Below are 16863 nucleotides of genomic sequence, written 5' to 3'. Positions count from 1 at the left end.
TGCCGGGTTACTTCTCTGAGCAGGCAAGGGGCTGGGCCTCCCTCAGGAGAAGCATGCTTTCCTGGAGCATCTTTTCATACAGGAGTCCCAGCTGCCCACCCACAACACAGAAGAGACATATCCAGTCCTTCCTTCAAGCAGACTACCTGCCTGAGCCTCTGCTAACTCATGACCAAGACCAAGGGAGAAGACACAAACAATGTCTGGAACTGAGTGAATTTCTATGGAGAAGCAAGTCAAAATGAAGGAAACGGGATGAACACAGACCAGGATATTGAGTCTGAATGACTGTGGACCCCAACTTCACCCTCTAGTCTAATGTATAGCTCAATGTCACAAATGGAAGGTAACCAGAACCTTGGGAAAATCCCTGAATTCAGAATTCTTACCCATCAAATTTGAGAATTTAACATTACCTGACAAGGTTCCAGTGAATTAAGTCACAGGTGTGCAACAAATTTTGCAGATCATAAGATACTTTTGGAGACCATCACTAACATCCTCATTACAACCCAAACCCAGGCCCCTCAAAAATCAATGGGGGGGGGGGTTGTTATGCAACTGCAAAAGCCAGGAGAGAGCATCATATCCCCTGGAGCTGGAGTTACAGGCAGCTGTAAGCCACCTAATGTGGATGTTGGGAACCAAACTAAGGTCCTCTGGAAGATCCTCTTAACCTCTGCACCATCTCTCCAGCCCCTGATGTTTTTTGTTTGTTTGTTTGTTTTTGAGACAGTCTTGATATGTAGCCTAGGCTATCCCCAGTACTAGAATTACAGGTATGCCACCACACTCAGCTTGGAAATCATTGATTTCTCAGTACTATAATATTGCCCAATGATTATGTTACATGTTAGGCAAAACAAGAAATTTAGAACCAAAAAGAAAGGAAGATTGCTCCATTGACAACATCACATTTCTTGGGCTGTGATAGCTGAAGCTGACTTTCTAGCTAGACCAGAGAGGTTAAGTTGTGCAAGGGCATCACATCTTAGACAATGGATGACCAAGTTCCCTCTGAAGGCCGAGAGGTGGGGAAGACAGATGAGCAGCTAAGAAGTCATCAGGAGACTCTGAAACTGGGTGAGGACAGTCATGGGAAGGGAGCTGGAAAGGGACAGGGGAAAGATTTGAAGGCTTACATAAGAATTTAGTAACTAATCTCCTGTGATAATCAAAGAATTCAAAGCATTCTCTCCAACTGTCTCTGCTCCAAACTGTAATCCTGATAACTACAACCTTAATCCTAATAATTATACCCTATTTTCAGGTGAGAAGACTGAGGCTCAAAAGATTAACTATTTGTCTGTAGTCTCGAAGCTAATTGGGGGCAAGATTCAGAAGTCCTCACTCAAAGCTAACAGCAATTTCACACTTGAATATTCTACTTTCCTTGTTACACAAGCTTCTTACATGCTGGTTCTTGCATACACCAAGCAACTTAAGCTTCATCAAGTCCCTAGTGCTGGATTATCCAACTACAGAAAATACAGATTCCTTTTTATGGTACAGGATTTTGATTGACTTAAATGTGCTTTGTGAGAGCTACTCATCAGGATGCAGCTAAATAAGGATCGAGAATCTGAGTCACTCAGGAGGATTCCTAGCCCTAAGGATAGGACTGAAGAACAAATTCAAGGTGAACTGATACTCTATGAGGGAAGTGAAGCTCTCCCTGAGAGTTTACCCTAGAAAAAGCCTTACCCAATGCAACTCCAATTAATCAATGTTCTCAATTAAGACAGGGTGGCTTCTATCTCCTGGGGCTGGTTCCTAAAATCCCTACACATAGAAGGAAAACAGGCAGTAGCAAGAGAAAAGTCTGTACAATTGCCCCAAGGCATCCAAGAACAGGTCAGAAAGCAGGTGCAGTGTCTTTGGCTGCTGAGATACTAAGGCCCCAACAGAAAGCCGTGCAATAAGCACCGATAACACTGAATTCAACAAACAGCAGTCTGTATTAGTGTGTATTAATACATTAGTACTAATGTATTACCTGCCGGTAAAGTATAATTACATACATTTCACAACCAAAACAACAACAAAACACAATTCTGAACTTGAAGCCGTGTTCTCCAGCACAGCCCCTTAGCAGTTAAAAGACAACTCAAATCAGAAGGTCTGCACCTGAGCCCCGGGTTCAGTTACTTCTTTAGCTATTTTACACTATACAACTTTATGCACTTTACTAATTTTGGATACATCACCTGCAAAAGAGACACTCACAGTATCCATTTCAAGAGATGCTCAGGACGGCTGAATGAGTTATGGTACAAGCCTTTACAACAGCACTTGACACTTATCAGCAAAGTTTTATTTGTTTCTGAGACAGGGTCTCACTCTCAGCCCAAACTGACTTAGGACTCACTCTGTAGTTCTGGCTGACCTTGAACTCAAAGCAATCTTCCTATCTCATCCTTCAAGTGCTGGGTTTATAGATGAGCGCCACCACAACTGGCTTCATCCAGCAAATTTTAGTAAAATTGGGAATAAAACCTTTGGACTCTAAATCCATTGTCCTATTGTATCCCATTAATTGTGAAAGTCCCCCATGCCACTTTTATCCATGCCAAAACAGCCAAAGAACATCCAATTCTGTCGACCTGGAGGGTCTCTACATTCCAGGGCCAAGCCACAGAAGCAGAGAATTCAGAGTTGCTTTACTGAAGCCTGGGCAAAAGATGACTACCCTGCTCGGAGCCCCTCAGGCTGGTTTCCTTAGGCACTCAGTCAGGAAGTTTGAAGTTAATTCATTTCCAGACTAGGTCCCCTACACTAGGTCCCCGGTCCGCTACTTCTGTTCCTGCTTCGCTAGGCCACTAACAAAACTCTCAACAAGACCCTGTTTATTAGGATGCTACCACTTGTGACCTTGCAGCGTAATCTCTTAGGTGTACAGGTCTTATAAAGGGAAGCCTGCAAAGCCTCTTACACAGCAACCTGGTTTACAGCAGCATCCGTATGAGGCAAAGACTGCTGCCCAAATGCCTGGGTCAAACCCATCTCGAGAACCAAAGAATTTTGAGTAGACATCAGAGCTTATCAAATAACAAGTAAGCTGGCCTGCCAGCTCTTCTAAATTTCTATTTTTATGAGAATTAGTGCAGAATTTGTATGTGTTTAGGGTACATGGGGTCAATCTTTACCTGCTTGTCAGAAGGATTTAGACTAGGACAACAATTTGGAGTGTGAAAAGGAGTAAGGCTTGCTTGCTATTTTCTAAGTGGCAATGATCTTAAGCTTTGTTTTAAGAACATTCAGGACAGAGGTTTCTAGGGATGGAAAAAAAAGGTGATAAAAGCAACTGTCGAAGCCTTAATTCCCCTTTTCACTGAAGGACTTCAAAGCGGAAGACAGTTGCTAACCTATCAATCACATTTATAGGGCTGGTAATCATTTTTTAAAGCTCTAGAGCTAGTTAGTGTTGTGCCATCATTTCATTTTAGGCAAGTCCTGTCCTCCTCTCAGAGCTCCTATGTCTTTCTTTGTGAAACAGGCTAAGGGCTGGGGAGAGAACACCACTGGGACAGTGTTTACCCAGCATGCACGAAGCCCTAGGTTTAATCCTCAACAGCATATAAAAGGTATGATGGTGTATGCCTTTAGCCCTAGTACTGAAGGCAGAGAATCCTTAGTTCAAAGTCATCTTTGGACACAGTAAATTTGAGGCCTGCCTGAGCTACATGGAATCCTATGCCCCATAATGTGTTCTCCCACAAAAGGCCCAAAGAGGTATAAGATATTCTGGCCATACTGTACTTGTGGGTAGGATTAACTTGTTTGGTCCATCTCAGAATTTAATGCACAGACGCTAACAGAGTGGGATATGACCAAGAACACAGTTTTTCTTTCTAATTTTTTTTTTTTTAATTTATTGTGGATACTTATTTGTACATCTGTAAACCATAAAACTGCTTTCTGTGTATTCAGAAAGCTGAGGTAAGAGGGGGAATAACTAGTCTATTGTTACAATTCTCTGCCACTTAAAGCCTGAGCACTAGTCTTTCAAGATCACCTTTTCTGCTAACTCTTCCTTCTTTTTCTCTTCATTCTCTCTACAACACTCTCTACAAAGCCCTGGTTAATGAGCTAACCCTGATCTCTATTTATGCCTTCAAACTTTTCAAATATTCATAAAGGCTATAAAATGTGCTTTGTTTTCTTGTTTCCCTTCCAATACTACCAGAGGCATGCAGTTAAAAAAGTATGTTTGAAAGATGCCAATGTAGATAACCATTTTGGGCTATCTCAAAACAATTCTAAATTACAAGAAACAGGGCAAAGAATGGTTGCAAAGAGCTTCTGGGTTTAAGGAAAGTTATCCCTGGCTCTCCAGTACTCTCTTCAGCTCTGCTATCACTGGACAAGATGCTAGAAACCCAGGGCCACAGGACAGACACTTCCAGTGTCAGCAAGCAGGGTCTGGCTAGGTACTATTTTCTTTGCTAAGTTGACATGTAAGCCTGACTGTCATTTTTGTAAGTAGAGACAATGTATATTAGGACTCCAGATTGAAACGAACAATAGTAATATCAGCCCAAAGGAAAAAAATGAATTTCTCTAGTTTTAGCTCACAGAATTTCTCTAGTTTTAGCTCCTAAAGGGAGGTTGAAAAAACTAGTACTGCTTTCAACCTACTCTTCTGACCACACAGGAAATGTGTTCCATATCAAAGTCTGGGAAACTTCAGTAAGCACCCCAATCTCTAAGAGGATGAAGATGGAAGAAATTCAGAAAGTCTGAACCTACGTGGCAATGAATTCCTTATGGGATATTACTGACATCCCCAGCATGCACAACCACCTCATGACAGAGATACCCCATCTTAAAGACACTCTCCTCATGGGTTGTCAACTTGTCCAGTGTCATGTATCAGTTCAGAACAAGCCAGAACTGCATGCACGTAAGCCCCAAACTCCAGGGTGTTGAAATATGAAAACACCAACTATTCATTAAGTATGTTTCATTCATTTGTACACCATCAAGAAATTGGTGTTTTTATAAAAGAGCTAAGAAAATAAGTGATAAGAATGCAGGCAAAGTAGAAAACTCACCCTAAGAAGTCACCCTAAGAAAGAAAAAGCATCCGCCCTCCTGGAAATGAAGGCCTTTTCAGAATGGACAAGCAGTATGGGAAAGGGTCCCCAGAGAAATAGATCACACCATCCAATCCATTGTTAAGTTACTTCAAAACTCTACAAGGGGTTCTGCTGGGGTGTTCCAGCAAAATCTGACAGATGCTCCAGAAAGATTTTAGGAAATCACCCTATCTAGTCCCACCCATTCTTATAAGTTCAACCTTAGGTAGGGAAGGCAGTATTACATCTGCGAAGATCTTCGCGTACAGACAAGTCTGGGTTCAAAACATTTCTGCTTCAAGGACACAAGAACTTGCAGCCAGGAGTCTCACCCCTTCAAGCTGATTAACCTTAATCAAGTTGTGTTTGTTCCCCTCTAAGCCGTAGTTTCTCTATTTATAGAATGGAGATAGAATTTACTTTCACAGATATTAACTACAATTGTTTAGAGCTCAGATTATAGCTGGGATTCGGATTAGTCACTGTTCCCATGGACTCTTTGGCCACAGGAAGCCTCAGACTTCTCTAGTCCACTGCCTCTCACCTTTTGTAGTTCACCCGGGAATGCAAGCCCCTCCGCCTCCAGGAGCCCCGTTTCCTACAAAACCACTTCTCAGTCATCCCTAGAGGTTATGAAAACTACTGAGATTGTAAATTGGCAGGAAAAGATGTAAGGTGTGTTTTGTTATCCGAAGCTCTTGGCCCACCTGTGGGGGTTATTACTCTGTGAGTTATTAACCTGCATGCCTCCGGGACTAAGTGAGAACCAACTGAATGACTGTCTGCCCTGGGGTGAAGGGCTGCGGTTCTCAGAGGAAACCACACTTGGAAGCAAGAGTTTGGGAATGGAGCTGGAAGATACCGGGAAACTAAAAGCCAGGAGAGCATGGATGGGTGGGTCCACCAAGTTTTTTCCTCAATGTTTTGAAGAGAAAAGGCATGAGGGGACTCTGCAGTTCGGGTCACTAACTTTTGAATCCTACTCTTCACCTCTCTTTAAAACGCCAGACTTGTAATTATGGCTCACACCTCCTGAGTGAATCCTCAGAGGGATCATGGTTGGCACTCAGTGAGCTTGTTACAGAATGCCAGGTAATGTTTGGGGAACAGACTCATTTTTGCAGCATTCAGGGAAGAGAAGGTCCCAAAGCCTGGGCAAGGGCCTGAGTGAGCCAGAGACAGGCTGAGCAGTACTGAGAACAAGGGGGTCCGGGAGAGGGCAGGACTGCCTGCAGTATTCTACCTTTGAGTGAAGTCTCCACCAGGCGCAGGTACAGCTGTGAGTTCTTGTTGCCGTGACTCATGCGCTGGGCTAACCCGTTGCGCTGCAGGACGCACTCCTCAAACTGCACGATATTCTGGTGACGGCGCTTCAGGCTGGTCAGGGCCCAGAATTCAGCTAGCGCCAATTCCACGTTCTCGGGGGCGTCGCAGCGGATCTTCTTGACTGCCACCCTGGCCCCACTGCGCCCAGCCACAGCCTCGTAAACCACGCCGTAGCTGCCGCGCCCGATCTCTGCCAACAGGCTGTAGCGCGGCCGAGCAGGGCTACCACCGCCGCCGCCGCCGCCCTCTGGCCGCCGCCGGGCCAGGAAGGCCTCGCCCGGGGCCTCGGCCAAAGCGGGATCCATGGCCTGGGCCGCCGGCCTCAGCTTCGCGCAGAGCACCCGCTGCACTGGGCTTCGCCTTTTCCGCTCCGGGCTTTTTGTCCCTCTGCGGGCTCCGTTCTCTTTCCCCGTTTCCATGGCTGCGGGAGGCGGGGGGAGCAGCAACGGCGCCGCCCGGGCCCCCCCTGCCTCATCCCTCCGTCTAGCCCCGAGATGCGGAGGAGCGGTACCTTGGATTGTGATCTGAGGGCGAAAGAATCAATTAAAACCACTAGGACGAGAAGGGCAGGCAAGGAGCTGGAAGTGTCCGGCGTCCCACCTCCGCCGCCCGTCGCGGCCCCTTTAAGAAGGAGCCACCGCCTCGGATTGAACGGGGGAGGGGAAAGGAAAGCGGGAAAGACGGAACCACCGGGAAGTACAGAGGGAGGACCGGAAACCCAACACAAACCGTCCCCTTTCTCCATTGATTTATCCGTCAGGAGTAGGGAAAGAAAAAGGCAGTAGGGACCTCCACCACCGAAGACAGCCGTCTCCAGGGGCGGTCTGGCCCGCTTAAACTTTTCCTGATGCTTAACCCGCGCCCCGCAGCCCCTCCCCGCGTCCTGCCCGGGCTTCTCCCGGTGTAAACAGTCCTTTGAATTAAACCCTACCGAGCCCAGCGGGTCGACCCAAGCCCCTGGGGACAGCGGGTGGAGACGGGCAAGAAGTCCGGCTTCCGAGAACAAACCGAGACCCCCACGGCCCTCCCCGAGTGCCGTGGGGGTGTGAGTCTCCCGCTTCGGCCTCTCCTCCTCCACTCGCTCTTACCTGCCCGGCGCTGTTCCACTTCCGGGCGGACCGGTTCCCCCCTGGAGCCCGCGCCGGAGGATGGTCCGTTCCGAGCCGAGGTTGTCTGCCGAGCCGAGTAGGGCGCGAGGCGGTGACCCGGGCGAGACGTGCAGCCGGTCGCGGCGCTGCTCCTGCAGTGACAGCAACGCTCCCGGGGGAGGCCTGGGCTTCCAGATCCCCGTGGCTGTCCTCGAGTTCGCGCCAGCTGAGCACTTTACGTAACCTCTTTATGTAAGCTGCACCTCCCGCCGCTGCTCTGGTCAGTGGAGATTCCTGGTGGCCCATCCCCCAGGAGGCCAGCCCAGGGCCGTGCCGCCTCAGTACAACCGAGATCGACCCAGCAGCCGCGACAGTCCGGAACCAATCACCGGCAAGAACACCCAGCCAACAAAAAGAGCGCGCCAAAATCCCGCGACTTGTACAGAGGGACCTCGCGAGTCGTCTGCGCTCTGCAAACCACTCTCCGCGTCTGACCTGCATAGTAGCTCCACGCCGGCACTTTATGCTGATTGGGTGAATGGCTTAGGTTTGATTGATTCACAGCTCAGGCCTGGGTTAGAATGCTGATCCTCACGCCCACTAATGACCCCAGTGATCTCAGCCGCACGTAATCCTCAATATCCTTCTCTGCCAAACAGGGTGGTCCTCACTTCCGAGGTTGCAAAGAACCAAATGAAATACGATGGCTGACTAATTGAGTGCCCCGATATAAGCTGCTTTGGGGTTGGATTTGGATCCCCTCCACCCCGGCCGCCAGTTGTAGGGGGAGGGAGCACACAATGCCTATGTAGTTAAATGATCTTGAACTTTTCTTCCTGCCTTCATGTCCTGAGTAATGAGATTAAAGGCGTGCAGCTCCACACCCTGTTTATACATAGCTAGGAATCAAACTCAGGGCTTTGTGCATTCTAGGCAAGCACTTTACCAACTGAACTACATACACCCCAGCCCTTATACGTGGATTTTTAAATATTTCGTGCCCTGCTCTGTACCCTAATGCCTAGATGTCTAATATTTGTTAGCTGAATCTCTAGATATTGAAGGGCATAACTAGAGTTTCTGCTACATGCTATTTTAAGTCTCAAAGAGCAGTGGGCATGACATTCTTTGCCCTAATTGTGGTTCTTTGCCACTGGAGGAGACAATCAACCTTGTGTCTTCATAGAGTTTACAGAGTTAAGTACTGAGACCAGAACGGAGTTTTGCAAAATAAATGGTAGACATTGTAGTCAAACAAGATAGATGAAATGTACTGTAAAAGAACGCACTAGTTTCTGGAATCTGGGGCTACACCACTTAAGATAGCACATGCACTGAAAGCCCCTGACGTTTGTGTCTGTTAAGTGTCAAGTGCACACACACAGAGTAAGACTCGTAGAGAAGTCTCACCCTTTTTGTCAGAATTACATTGTTTTGCTATATTTTCATGTTCTATGAACATATGTACATGCATATGTATACATTTTGTATATGTGTATATCCTTTTATAAAGCCTTTTAAATTTAGATGTCATACTCCTTTATCTCTATATATTTTATTTCTGAGTACAAAGATTTTCTTGCACAATCTCAATACAATGATCAAAATCAGGACCGTTAACAATACCATGTTTTTGTTTATATGATTTTCCTTCCTCTTTTATTTCTTTTCTTTCTTTCTTTCTTTTTTTTTTTTTTCTTGGTTTTTTGAGACAGGGTTTTTCTGTGTAGCTTTGCGCCTTTTTCTGGAACTCACTTGGTAGTCCAGGCTGGCCTCGAACTCACAGAGATCCACCTGGCTCTGCCTCCCGAGTGCTGGGATTAAAGGCGTGCGCCACCACCGCCCGGCTCCTTTCTCTTTTAGTCCAATATGATACCAGTCACCAGTCCCCATCCTATGGGATTAGGGTTCCAACAGCCTCATTTTAACTTAAACTTCTTTTCTTAGTTGTTGGTTTTGCTTTTTTTGAGATAGGGTTTCTCTGTGTGGCCCTGGCTGTCCTGGAACTGGATCTGTAAACCAGGCTGGCCCTGAACTCAGGGATCTGCCTGTCTCTGCCTCCCAAGCGTCAGGATTAAAGGTGTGAGCCACCACACTTAATAATTTAAACTTCTTTGAAGGTGTTATCTCCAAATACGGTCAACAGCCCATTGGGGATTGTACCTTCACATGATTTTGAGATAGGGGTGTAATTCATTTGGTAGCAGTCTCTGGAAAATGACACTGGTCTGCGTGATAAATGGCAAGAAGCTAGTCCTGCCGTCACTAGTGGTGGGGCATTGCGGGAGAGAAGCAGCAGCAAGCCCAAAAGGGATGCTGTAAGGACAAGACTGGTGCTAAACCGTAGTCAGTTACAGAGACTGGTAGAATGTGAAACAGCCTGGGTGATGGCTCAGTGGTAGAGCCGCTTGCCAAGTGAACCCCTTGACCAGATTTCAATTCCTGGAGCCGACAGAGAGGTGGAAAGAGAACCACAAAGTTGTCCTCTGGCCTCTCCCCTGGTGCCCACAATCACACAAAGATTTGGGGTGAAACCAGGAGGTTGAAAGATATGAATCTTCTGCAGCTATTGAATCACTTAGTGAATCCTGGATTCAGATTTTATGCTTTATTTTGGACTTGCTTAAATTTCTAAAGTAACCTTCACTCACTGCTATGCTTGATGGCTAACATTTATGAGCATTTTCTATCTTCCGAGCACAGAGATTGACAAAAGAGCCGTGACGCCTTGAGAAACACATGCACAGTAATAAATAAAAATTTAAAAGTCAGTTTCTTTCCAAGTTAACTGTATGCCTGCCTGTGGCCCAGCTAATTAATACCATGTATAGGTATTCAGCAAGATAAATAAAAACTTAGATTCACAAATAGACTTTTTGTATCAAGCTATTCATAGTGGCTCTTCCTATGAGAGTCCAGAAACTGGAAGACACTCCTGTGTTCACCAATAAATAAATAGACAAATTGTGTCATCGCCATACAATGGGAACAAAAGTGGAATTGAGACTCGACAGCATGGATGAATCAAAATACTGCTGAGTGGAAGAATCCAGGCACAAAAGAATACGTGCCGGGTAACTCTTACACAGTTCTGGAAAGAAATATGACCTAATTTATACAGGAGAGTGGGTGATGGAAAATAGAAGAGAAACCTTTTTAGGATGAAAAATATATTCATTATTTTATGTGGTGGTGGTTTTAATAGGAAATGCTAGAATACCTCAAATTGTGCCTTTTCATGGGTTCGGTCTATGTTCATCCACCTTTAGCTTCACCTCTAAAAATAGGAGGGTACTACATACTGTGTGATTCTATTAATATAAAGCATAGTCACTAGCCTTTGGGAGCAGAAATTTCAGTTGTTGACTTTCGGGGAGGAATGAAGTGCTGAGCGGCACAAAGGTGATGGAATTTGTGAATTACACCACAATAAAGCTTAATTAAAAGTTGAAAAACAACGATGCTGGCTGGTGGTGGTACACACTTTTAATCCCAGCGATTAGGAGGTAGAGGCAGGTGGGTGGATCTCTGAGTTCGAGGCCAGCCTGGTCTACAGAGTGAGTTCCAGGACAGCCAGGGCGACAAAGAAACCCTGTCCTAAAAAAACAAACAAAAAAGTTGAAAAACAAATTCCAAGTCCCACAGCCATGAAGATTTGTGTTTTAAAGGAGAAGTTTCTGAGACCAGAGTGCTATGTGACACAGCCTGCCTCCACTCCTCTCTCCCCCTATGACTGTCCTCCCCTGAGTTTGGAGAGGTTGGGCATGCAGGTCTTGGGAGGACTATGAGTGTGAGTCTTCTGCAGCTGACAGATTGCCTAGTACGTTACAAACATAACCATATTTCTGGCTGTGCCTGAGAGCTATATTGCTGAGAGGCGCTTACTCTCATTAGCCCGTGTATAGACAATGAAGATGAAGGTGAAAATCCTTTTTTTTTTTTTTTTTTTTTTTTTTTTGGTTTTTCGAGACAGGGTTTCTCTGTGTAGTTTTGGTACCTGTCCTAGATCTCTCTCTGTAGACCAGGCTGACCTCAAACTCAGAGATCCACCTGGCTCTGCCTTCTGAGTGCTGGGATTAAAGGCGTGTGCCGCCGCCACCTCCGCCCAGGTGAAGGTGAAAATTCTTAAGTAGGTTTGGAACTGAAGCCCCAGGCTCTTAAAACCCTCCCTGGGTTTAGCAAGGTGGTGCTAGGGGTGGGGGCAAGGTGTCATTTTAGAAAGGATGGTTTGGAAAATAGGGGGCCATTGAGCAAAGACTTGATTTCTGTAAAAGAACAACCAAATGTACCTCTACTATGAAAGTATTCCATGTCAGATGGGAGAGCAAATGCAAAGTCCCTGAGGTGAAAGAACCCCAAGAAGCCAGTGGGTCAGGAACTCAGAGAGTGGGACACGTAAGAGCAGTAGGAAACAGGTGTGTGGGGACCCACACCGAGGCAGGAGCAGAGACTGTGGTAAGGGTTTAGGGCTTTCTGAGATGATAGGCTACTACACACAGCCACACTTCTGGTAAGAGAGCTGAAGCTCAGTCATATTAAGAGCTGCCCCCAGGGGGCGGTGTGGCGCACACCTTTAATCCCAGCCCTCGGGAGGCAGAGGCAGGCGGATCTCTGTGAGTTCGAGGCCAGCCTGGTCTGCAGAGTGAGATCCAGGACAGGCACCAAAACTACACAGAGAAACCTGTCTTGAAAAAAAACAGAATGAAACAAAACAAAACCAAAGACTGCCTGCAGTATGAGCCGGCTGAAGATTGAACTGGAACTGGGAATCCAGCCCCCTTCTCCATGCTCATACCCCAAGGGGCTAAGAACACACACAAAGCATCAGGCCTGGCTCGGGTTCCATGAGAAGGTGGGGGGGTTCTGGTTTGTAGAGAAAGTGGTGGGGAGTAGAAGAGTGAAGAAGGAATAAGCAAAGAGCTGATAGCTCCAGAGGCTGGGGAAAAGTTGGGGGAGGGAGAGGGCTACTCTGGGCCACACTGTGGAATGGTGATTATTATAGGGTGAGCTGAGGGTGAGTGCGCTATCCTCATCTACTATCTACGGCCCTTGGTAAACCATAGTACCAGGATACAGGAGGACTTCCGAGATGAAGGAATAGTGGAGACAGTCACTTGAGGTGGGGACCGCAGTGGAGTGGACACTTGAGCAAGGAACACTGGGAAGGGCCTGGGGATCAAGCAGCTAGTTTGTGACGCTCCCCCTGAGTAACACTGTAACTCCATAGGCTCTGTATTATCTATTTTCTCACCTCTGATGAAAGGACCAAGCAGACAACCGTAACAGGCTGCTCAGTCTTCTCTCAGAGATCAGGCCTCAATTTCAGTTTCCTGAGGCTTGAGCAAGTAGTTTCTGGGAGCGCCATGAACAAAAGACATAGTCCTTGCAGTAGCTCCCTTTCTGCATGTACTCTGACTGCTCAAGGTTCAGTCAGTTGTTTACTGTCTGGGACCCCTCACCAACTTAGAGCTACGAGCGAGCGTGAGTCAAGGACAGAGCCTGGGCCACTGAGCAGCCCCCACAGTCAGTACATGCTAGGCCAGCCAGCCTCCATGGCAGCTCAAGGACAGAGCCTGGGACTTGTCCAGGCCTGCCCAAAAATGGTAACTGTAACCCCCCAGCTAACCCTAGCCAATTAAAAGTCACTAACATGATTGCCACTCGCATAAACCAATCCTGAGTCTGTTTCTGTGTAGTCCGTAGACCCCAAGCCCCCCTTGCTTTAAAAACCCTGCCCTATTGCTACTTGGGGTCTTTCCTGCTCTGCCGCTGTGTCAGACAGATGGAGAGTCCTGAGTTCACTTATAACAGTACAAAGACTCTGCTTTTCCATCGGATTCGGTCTCTTGGTGGTCTTTGGGGGACTCTGGGTACAACACTGAGACCAAAAACTTAACAAAAAGCAAATTAAGGGAGCAAAGATTTACTATTCTGGCTTACAGTTCAGAGGAATGAAGTCCTTTATGACGAGGAAGACACAGCATTAGAAGTGGCTTGGTCCAAGGTGTTGACCAGGAAGCAGAGAAAGGAGGACGCGCTTAGCAGTGGCTTCCTTCCTTCTTTCTTTTATTCTACCTGGAAACTCATGGGATAGTGCCACTCACATACAGGATGGGTCTTCATTTCTCCATTAAAACTCTGTGAAAGACACAAACATTCCGAAGGATGTGCCTCATTAATGCACTGTGAATTTCCTCTCTGTCTCTGTCTCTTGTCTCTTTCTGTCTTTCTCTCTCTGTCTCTCCTCTCTCCTCTCTTTCTTTGTTTTTAAGACAGGGTTTCTCTGGTGGCCGGGCGGTGGTGGTGCACGCCTTTAATCCCAGCACTTGGGAGGCAGAGGCAGGCAGATCTCTGTGAGTTCGAGGCCAGCCTGGGCTACCAAGTGAGTTCCAGGAAAGGTGCAAAGCTAAATAGAGAAACCCTGCCTCGGAAAAAAAAAAAAGACAGGGTTTCTCTGTGTAGTCCTGGTTGTCCTGGAACTCACTCTGTAGACCAGGCTGGCCTTGAACTCAGAGATCCCACTGCCTCTGCCTCCAGAGTGCTGGTATTAAGCCACTGACCAGCGCAATAGGCATTTCTTAATCCAATCAAGATTAATTAGAATAGTCGCCAGGAGAAAGTTGGAGCTTCCTGTAATGCCCAATACCATGCCACTTACAAAAGCTACATGAAAGAGACTGTGTCCCCATTTTTTTTTTTTTTTTTTTTTTTTTTTACTGGAGCTGAGGACCGAACCCAGGGCTTTACGCTTGCTAGGCAAGCGCTCTACCACTGAGCTAAATTTCCAACCCTAGCTAAATCTCCAACCCTCTGTGTCCCCATTTTATGGAGAAGACTGGGGCTTGCAAATTGAGTGCTATGAGAATCCCTCAGTGGCCGGATGGTGGTGGCACACACCTTTATTCCCCAGCACTTAGTAGGCAGAGGCAGGCAGGTCTCTTAAATTCAAGGCCAGCCTGAGTTCCAGGACAGTCAGGACTGTTAATAGAGAAACCCTGTCTCGAAAAACAAACAAACAAGCAAAATCCTTCAATGTTGTTTAAACCCAGATTTCTAGGTCCTCCAAAGAACCACTCATTCAGGAAGTCTGGGGCAGGATATACACGGGTGGTTTTTGTCAAGTTGACATAAACCTAGACGTCTCTGGGAAGAGGGACTCTCGAGTGAGAAATTGCCTCTATTAGATTAGCCTGTAGGCAAGTTTGTGTGGCATTTTCTTGATTAATGATCGATGTGGGAGCTGCCAGCCAACCTGGTGGTCCTGGTTGGTGTAAGAACCCAGGCTGAGGAAGCTTCCTGAAGCAATCTCGTAAGCAGTGTTCTTCCATGGCTTCGGTTTCAATTCCTGCCTCCAGCTTCCTCTCTTGGCTGCCCCTGATGATGGACCATACCCAGTAAGTCTGTTGTTAACATTCTTTTCCAGGGGGAGGTGTTAGCAACGTCCACTACCCCTTCTCCTAAGGTCCCAATGACAAATCAAGACAGTATTCCACCAAAGTTCATGCTGGGTAATCAACGAGTTTATTATGTTTCCTTACAGAGCACAGGTGAGAGGTTACTTACAGGGTTGTGGGTGCTCCTTCCCCTCAATAGGCCGTGCCTGGAAAGCCCTTACCCAGCGGGGTTGAAGGCTCCCCAGTAGCCACACAGATGGAGCCAGCTCAGTCTGTATTCTCTAGCTCCCCGCCCCCCAGGTCATACACAATTAAGGCAACGTTGCATACATACAACATGATAGAGGATGGAAACTCAGGTGGTGGTCACTTGACCACCCCCAGCTGTCCATGAGGGATAGGGAACAAGTCAGCAAACCCAGCTAGGGTAATCTGAACTCTCCAAGATGGTGGTTGCTTAGCCAAATAGAGCTTTTCTGCCTCAAATTGCTTTTGGTCAATGGGTTTATCACAGTAATAGAAGCTTAACCAGGACAGGGTGTGATGTCTTGCAATTCTTTCCAGTCCCAGTGATGTCCAAGTTGATCTGCTAGTCTCTTGGGATCACACTTTATGAATGAATGCCTTACATTTCCCTAATCCTAGACAGAGTGTAAATCTGTGGTGACTGCGGAGAGTCTGAGATCTGGCAACAAGTGTGGGTCTGACTTGGAACTCATATAAGCCCCTAAGCAAATAAGACCTGAGGTGATATTCAAGTCAAGAAAAAAAGCTGCTAGCAGTGATGGTGCACGCCTTTAATCCCAGCACCTGGGAGGCAGAGGCAGGTGGATCTCTGTGAGTTGGAGGCCAGCCTGGGCGACAGAGTGAGTTCCAGGACAGCCGGGGCTACACAGAGAAACCCTGTCTTGGAAAAACAAAACAAGACATTTAGAAGTGACACTTGCCAGCCATTGTGATGAGCACCTGTAATTCTAGAGCTCAGGAGACTGTGACAGGAAGATTGTAAGTTGGAGAGCACCATATCTGCGAAGAAAATTTAAAAATAGGTGGGCAAGAAAGGGGGAGAAAAAAGAAAGGAGAGAGATCTATATCACGGTAATCAAGTAAGGGACAGCAACTGTAGAGCTAAAGTTACTACCTCTAGGTTGATATAGAATATTATTTTAAGATGCGTCACATTTGTTTATGCTCTGGAACATTTGCTTAATGGTGCAAAGATGTGTTGCATTCCTTTATGTTGCATTTGTTTAACTCGGCGAAGCTGTGTTACTGTGCCTGTCTAAAATACCTGATGGTCTATTAAAGAACCGAATGGCCAATAGCAAGGCAGGAGAAAGGATAAGCGGGGCTAGCAGACAGAGGGAATAAATAGAAGGAGAAATCTGGGAGGAAAAAAAGAAGGAACGAGAGAAGAGAGATCAAAGAAAGAACAAGGAGAGGAGGATGCTAGGGGCCAGCCTCCCAGCCACCCAGCCAGCCATGGACTGAGAGTAAGATATACAGAAGGAAGAAAAGGAAAAAGTTCAGAGGAATAATTTAAGTTAAGAAAAGCTGGCTAGGCACAAGCCAAGCGAAGGCCTGACATTCATAAGAAAGAATAAGCCTCCATGTGTGATTTATTTGGGAGCTGGGTGGAGAGCAAAAACAACCACAGGTTGGGATTGGCAGCAAGACAGGATTGTTCGTACTAGCTTTGGAGTGGTGATGACATCGTGGCTAAGTTATTTATGGTTGCAGGATTCCTTTTCTGTCAGTTTAATGAGTAAAAAGGCAGGGAAAGCAAGGTCTCAGGACTCAAGTTTTAGTGAAAGTAGAAACACATACTGCTGGAGAGATCACTCAGCAGTTCAGAGCACTGCTTGCTCTGGCAGAGGACCTGGGTCAGTCCCCAGTTCACTTGTGTTAGCTCACAACTCTGTAACTCTGGTTCCAAGGGATCCAATGCTCTTTTCTAACCTCCATGGGCACCAGACA

At 46.6% G+C, this 16863-nt stretch overlaps 1 protein-coding gene across 3 annotated transcripts in view; it reads right to left on the bottom strand.

The window, feature by feature from the left end:
- The window catches only part of Stk35 (serine/threonine kinase 35), a 32799-nt gene extending 23775 nt beyond the window's left edge, over positions 1 to 9024 (bottom strand). Inside the window, exons 1-2 of one of the 3 annotated variants that reach the window (XM_028878549.2) lie at positions 7493 to 9024; positions 6322 to 6928 (exon numbers count right to left, since the gene is read on the bottom strand). In XM_028878549.2, coding sequence (XP_028734382.1) covers positions 6322 to 6928; positions 7493 to 7993 — 1108 coding nt within the window. In that variant the 5' untranslated portion in view covers positions 7994 to 9024. The other 2 variants (XM_028878547.2, XM_028878548.2) reach the window with 2 other exon arrangements.
- Positions 9025 to 16863: the final 7839 nt, after the last annotated feature.

Source organism: Peromyscus leucopus, chromosome 4, assembly GCF_004664715.2.
Source record: "Peromyscus leucopus breed LL Stock chromosome 4, UCI_PerLeu_2.1, whole genome shotgun sequence".
In the NCBI taxonomy this organism is placed as follows: domain Eukaryota; kingdom Metazoa; phylum Chordata; class Mammalia; order Rodentia; family Cricetidae; genus Peromyscus; species Peromyscus leucopus.
The sequence above is the reverse complement of the archived record's forward strand: the minus strand, read 5'-3'. Positions and strand labels throughout refer to the sequence as shown.